At 46.3% G+C, this 6,343-nt stretch overlaps 1 protein-coding gene across 17 annotated transcripts in view; it reads left to right on the forward strand.

Annotated features, from left to right (window-relative positions):
- The window catches only part of TACC1 (transforming acidic coiled-coil containing protein 1), a 130,666-nt gene extending 124,740 nt beyond the window's left edge, over nt 1-5,926 (forward strand). For all 17 annotated transcript variants that reach the window (XM_027529961.1, XM_027529964.1, XM_027529962.1 and 14 more), the window contains one exon: nt 1,123-5,926. In XM_027529961.1, coding sequence (XP_027385762.1) covers nt 1,123-1,191 — 69 coding nt within the window. In that variant the 3' untranslated portion in view covers nt 1,192-5,926. The remainder of the gene's footprint in view (nt 1-1,122) is intronic.
- The last annotated feature ends 417 nt before the right edge of the window (nt 5,927-6,343 follow it).

Raw genomic sequence — 6,343 nt, forward strand, 5'->3', positions numbered from 1 at the left:
CAGACGCTTCAGTCCACTGACTCGAGTAGCGACAAAGGAGGGGAGCATGAGTGGGACCTGGCCACAGGCGGGGCAGAGGGAAAGTTGCATTCATGGAAGTTCAGCGGACCAAAGGTTTAGGCTCCGAGGCTGCCTTTTTTCTCTCTACTTTTTTTTCTGTAACACATGAAGCTATTGTCCCGCTTCATTGCAGTTTTGCCCTCCAGGAGCCATTAGACAAAATCTGGAGGTGTATGTGGTTGTCTGGACTGGGAGATGCTGTGGGCATCTCGTGGGTAGAGGCCAGAGATGGTGCCAAACACCCCAAGGTGCACAGGACACCCCACAATCAAGACCCTCCTGCCCCGATGTCAGTGGTGCCACGGTCTAGAAATGGCTACATAAGCAAAAACCACGCTGCCCAGTGATTCTTAGACTTTGTTCTTTGTGCCTCTTCTGTTTTTGTTACTGTGTTTCCAAACATATTTTCAGGCCTGTGGCATCTGTTCCACCAGGGCAGGGATTTTATTGAGGGGTCTGATAAACCCAGAGACGATGGCCCTTGGCATTCTCCAGGTCCCTGGAGATGCTGATGGAGCAAGTGAGGCCCAGGTATCTGGCATTTCTAAAAAATACCCCCAAGTAATTCTCGTGATAACAAGGAAATCTGAGAAACAAACTTTAGAGGGCCAGTCATTACACTTGCCCCTTATTCAGTCTAAGCAGAACTTGGAGAACACATGACCATTTCCTAGGGGAGAAGGTATAGAGCCTTCCTTTCTTTAAAGGGCTTCCCAGATGGCTCAGACAGTAAAGAAATTGCCTGCAATGCAGGAGACTGGGATTTGATCCCTGGGTCAGGAAGATCCCCTGAAGAAGGGAATGGCAACCCAGTCCAGTATTCTTGCCTGGAGAGTCCCCGTGGACAGCGGTGCCTGACGGGCTACAGTCCACGGCATCACAAAAAGTTGGACACAACTGAGGCGACTAACAAAAAACTTTCTTTAAAAGGGTTTCTGATGCAGAACAGTGAAGAACCATCAAGTCAGGTGCCTAGAGAGGTATGGGCAGTCTAAGGACGACTTCACCATAATCCTTCCATCTTGGGACATACAGTGCATCATCCCATTGTTTGTTTTTCAGAACCAAGAAATCGAAGAACTGACGAAAATCTGCGACGAGCTGATCGCCAAGCTGGGAAAGACGGACTGAGTTTCCCCTGTAAGCTCAGCAGATCTGCATTCGGCTGCTTCTCTCGTGACCACGATTATCTTGCCTTATCCAGGAATAATTGCCCCTTTGCAGAGAAAAAAACACTTGATGAAAGCACATGCCTACTGCTGCCTGTCCCGCTTTGCTGCCGACACGCCCGCCCCAAGAAAACGCTGGAGGATTCATCACGAAGACGTGGAAAGAGTGGCCCGACCATCCTTCCGATGGGCTCTGGGCAGGATTCTCTGTCTTTGGTTCGTTTTAAAGTCGTCTTTACTTGGCCCACGTGCGTTCAGTTTATGATTTGGTGGCTATTACTTGGGACCATATCCTGTCCACCTGATTTTTTTAAGTTTATTTATTACATCTTTTACATTTGATTTTCAATATTAGTGGTTTTGTTTGAGGAGATGATTTGGCCTGTTGTTACTTCCAGTTGAGTACCTATTTATAGACACATTCACTCTCTCACACACATACGTGCATATTTATACATGATGCTGGTTTGTCTCCCCCGCCCCCCAGAAGCATAGTCAAATAAGAACTTCTCTACAGAAAGGCATATTTCCATGAATCGTAAAACCCTATTTGAAAACAGAGTCCTGGCTCAGAATCCCAATTGCAGAATTTGGGGGGGTTGAAGAGGTGAAGCCTGTAGACTCCGTGTGTGGCATGGCTCCTAACCTCAGACTCAGGTGTCACGTGGGGGGCACTCTTGGCCACAGCGTCCTGTTCCCCCCACCCGTGTCTGGATGGCCCTCAGCTTGGGTGCCGCTGCCCCTCTGGGGTTAGTGCTCAGACCCAGGGGATCTACTTCGTTCCCTCACAACTGGGGTTTGCCAAGTCCTAGAGCCGTCAGTCCCCTCTACTTCAGTTTGTTGCTACAGAGTCTACATTTGCTCTCTGTTGTCTTTTTGTTTGAAATATGCAAAGGAAATCTGCTTATAAAAGGTTTAGACGACCTTCTTTAATGAACCCCATTAGCAACTGTAAGGTAAAGCAGCAGTTGGACTTTTCCAAGTGTGATGAATTATTCTTCAGATTTTTTTCCCCAAAGGCCACCCCCTCCCAAAAAAAAAAAAAAATCCTTTCAAGCTGAAAGATAGTAGAATTTAGAATTTTCAACCAAACGGGCAGGAAAATCACATGAGCCACCCCCAAATCAGTGCATTTTGAGTATTTTTAAACCACAGCCATTTGAATACTGGTGGAGGGAGTAGACCCCTACTCACAAAACCAGATTCCTCAAGCTGTTCCTGGACTCCATTCAGAGTGGCGGAGAACCTTACTCCCGAATGGAAATTTCCTGTGTGAACCCCTCCCGTTCAATAGGCAAAACCAAATCCACGCAGGCATCTTAAAGCGCTCTTTTGTCTTAACCTGAACACCCGGAGCGTCTTCATGGTGACGTGTGTTATCTCCAGTGCACGTAAGTTGTGGTACTTTTCCTGTAAAACTACTGCATGGCCCACCTTCAGCAGTGAAGTGTGCCTCATGGAGACCCCCTCGCTCTCTTAAGGTGACCTTTTCTTTAGCCATGTACTGTTCACATGGTGCAATCTTTAGCCCCAGGGAGGTCAGTAATGTCTTTTAAAGCCAGAAGTCCCATTTTACTGATATGCATTTCCCATAATTGGTGCTTAGGCTGTATTTTAAAGCCTACTGTCTTAACATTTTGTACAAAAAAAAAAAAACAGCAACAACAAACCAGAACAGCAGAAATGCTCTGTGTTTGGAGAAGTGGTGTGACAATCGTTCGGGCCCTGGAAGCAGTCCCCGTGGTTTGAAGCGATTGCCCTGCTATAGCTTTGGCCCTGGAGGAGCAGGCATCTCAGGCAACGTGACCATACCCTCTTCCAACCGTTCATGACTAGAGAAACTCACTTCACAGTTTTGCAGAAAGAAACGTTGCTAAACCTGTTTGCTGCTGTGTTTTGGTGACGTACCCACGTTTACTTGTTTCGTATCGCTCTGTTGGACACATGAAAGGCTTATTATCATAGTCCCTTAGAACCCCACAGTCCTCTTGTTTTAGGCTTCTCGCTTGCGTAGAAAGAGAAAAAAGTAGCTGTGTGTTGAAACAGAGGTGATGACAATCCTTCCTGAGCATGCTGGTGGGAAGAGACCCCTGAGAAACTAGACCCTACCGAGTAAAGTCACTGCGCAAGGAAAGTGAAAAGGCCCACATTAAGTAACATTTGCCATTGGCCACTCTCCCATGGCCATTACAAGGAAATCGTCTTCCTTCTGATTTAGTGGATGGACAGTCTTCCTGCAGGAAGGAAAATGTAGCGTGTACAACTGTCACATCAAGAGAATATACTGAGCAGAATGAAGTATGTTTATTTAAAAAAATAAGGGAAAGAGACCTACTCTGGGGAATAAGAATGTAGCCTAGAGTTTTGCTTCAAAACACTAGTGGGCCAGATTACTTGTGAATTGGGCAGTAATTCATCCCGTGACAAACATGACAGGGAAGTGAGAAAAGGCCGCAGGCCTGGACAGTGGTTTGGGAGCGTGAGTGGTCTGCTTGAGGCTCTTGATCCAGAGCCGTGTTTTGGTTTTGTTTTTTAATTTTTGAGTTTGCCAAAGTGTAGCTAGTCTTCACCTAAAAGTGTTTTAACTGGAGGATCTAATGTAACCAGACTCCTCAGTCTGTCACTTGGTTGGCTAAGTCATTGACAGACCTCATGACATTTACTTTATTTGGAGATGCTCCTGGAAACAATGAGAAGCCCGCTTTGCTCATGGCTTCTAGCGTCCTCAGGCCCAGCCCAGATTAGGAAGTGCGGAGGTGCCTGACGGTGAGAACGCCGAGGGCCTAGCGGCCTTCCCAGGTGGCATGGAGTCCAAGCAGAGGTTCACTCTGTGTGTTGGAGGATGGCTCAAGTCAGATCTGCTTACCGGCCAGTTACCCTTCTTCCCATCCCACACTTTCTGCAACTCTCACACAAGTACCTAGACGCTTTTTAGCTGGGTCCTGGATTCATCCTGACTGGTTATAAGCTGGGAGAGTGAAGTGCCCCAGATATCCCTGGGCTGACTCGGTGCAGCCAGAGGGAAGCAGTCATTGTACCGACAGGTAACAGAGAACTCGATGACTCTGAAGCTCAAAACCGAGTTGTGAGGAACAGGAGTGTGGCGAGTCTGAGTGCACTAACTGGAAATGATCCAGCGTGTCCTTTTTTAGTGGAGTAAGATCCCTAAAGCGCCCCTTCTTTTCCTCCCCTTTTTGGTCTTCTGCTGCGGTTCATTGCTGTCTCGTGAATCATCCACGCCTGGTGTTCTTTGTAGTTTGTTGACTGTGCAAGTTTGCTCTTGGACTCGGGTGGTTTCTTATTTTATTCTCTTGTTGGGGAGAGAGAAACTAGACGTTGGAAGGATTCAGTGATTCAGGCAAAGCATTTTAAAGTAAAGATGTATATATTCTGAAGAATTGAAAAGATGGCAGATTATTATTTCCTTATTAAAGAACAAATAACAGTCTGGGAATCCCAGAATGTTAAGCCAAAGGTCTATAGGGTCATCTTCTTCAAAGCTTTTCATGAAGAAGTATTTCAAGGAGACTTCTGTACAAAAAGGTTTGACTGGCCTCCAGACCCTAGTGACGTAAAGAAAGCAGTCTGTCCCTCAAACCTGGAGTCTCCCATGTAGAAAAGGCAAAGGAATAGACGTAATAGAGCCCTCTCTCTAAGGATCTCCTCTGGAAGGTCGTATGAATGACACTTTCCGGGGAAGACTCCCTCCCTAGTGCCCAGAGCTAGCATTCTGGAGACTAAAGATTGCACTTTTCATAGTTTTTTTTCATCCAAATGCAATCCCATTTCTGTGCCTCTTAGCATGCAGTTAGATTTGGACTAACAAGATTCCTAAGGAATGACTTTTTAACTATAATATGGTTACAGCTACTATATATATACACACACACACACACATCTGTACATACCCTCTGGTTATAGTTGTACCGTGGAGATGGGGTGAGCGATGCTGGCCATGGCAGTCGTCCATCCAGCACTCTGAATGAGGCGGCAAAGGCCAGGCTCGGCGCTGAGGTGTGGCCTGAACCTTCCCAGTACCCATTTGTCACTTTAGAATCAGGAAAATGCCGCTTTACTCCCCCTCTGCCTTTTAGCGGCATCTGAAACATGCTCCACCAAGTATCTCCCTGTCCCGCCGTTAAGTGATGCTCTCTGGATAATTTTCAAGGGGACATATAAAAATGTGAGCTCTGAAACCACCCCACACACACCTTTCCCACCCCCACCCCCGCCAGTGTGGGGTGGTCTGCAGGTTTCACACTCTCAGCCTCACGCTTGGCCCTCCTGCCCAGTGAGACAGGGTCCCAGCGTTTCTCTCTTCTCAGAGGTTGTAGACTTCTCAGTGTCGCTTGTAGCAAGTGTGTCTTTGCCAGTAGACACCCCTGTGTACTTACTAATGTGCCAACAAGTAAATGTTAATTAATTGCACATCTGCTTCCACTGTGTTCCCATGGGTGCCATGAAGTGTGTGAGGAGCCTCGTCCGGAGGAATCTAACGCTGCATTGACTACTGCTGTCAGGATTGTGTTGTGTGAAATAATCATCAACATAAATTTTATATGCACAAGTGATTTCCCTTTTATATGTCAGGTAAATATTTGTAAAAGTTATACTCACACAAATGAAATTATTATAATGATTACTAATATATTTTTTCCATGTTTCATTGCCTGAATAAAAACTGTTTACCACTGTTAGATGTGGCTTGTGTAGAGACTTCTTACCGCCGCCACCCGCCCCTGCCCTCACGGTTATAAGTCACTTTATCCCCAAACATGAAGATTCATGACAGCCTCGCTTTTACGGCCTCCATATTTCAGTCTAAAAATAGAAAAGAAGACATTTCCACTACACTCATTTTGTGAGGTTTTATGCATTTGGTTGGGTGTGTTAATTAAAAAACGATTTTTGGAATTCGGACCTTGCCATATAAATCTCCATGCCTTTGCATCTGTGCAAACGAAGTATTTGACTGGGTACTTCTTGCTTTTGCTTACAGACCGCCTGTCTGCCCCAGCATATGTCAAGTTGTAAAATCCTAAGTCGCCCCAAGCTTTCCAGCTCTTGAAGGACACAGGGTCAGCCCGACCGTGTAAACACTGCAGCACAGCCCG

The sequence above is a fragment of the Bos indicus x Bos taurus genome, chromosome 27 (genome assembly GCF_003369695.1).
Source record: "Bos indicus x Bos taurus breed Angus x Brahman F1 hybrid chromosome 27, Bos_hybrid_MaternalHap_v2.0, whole genome shotgun sequence".
Lineage (NCBI taxonomy): Eukaryota > Metazoa > Chordata > Mammalia > Artiodactyla > Bovidae > Bos > Bos indicus x Bos taurus.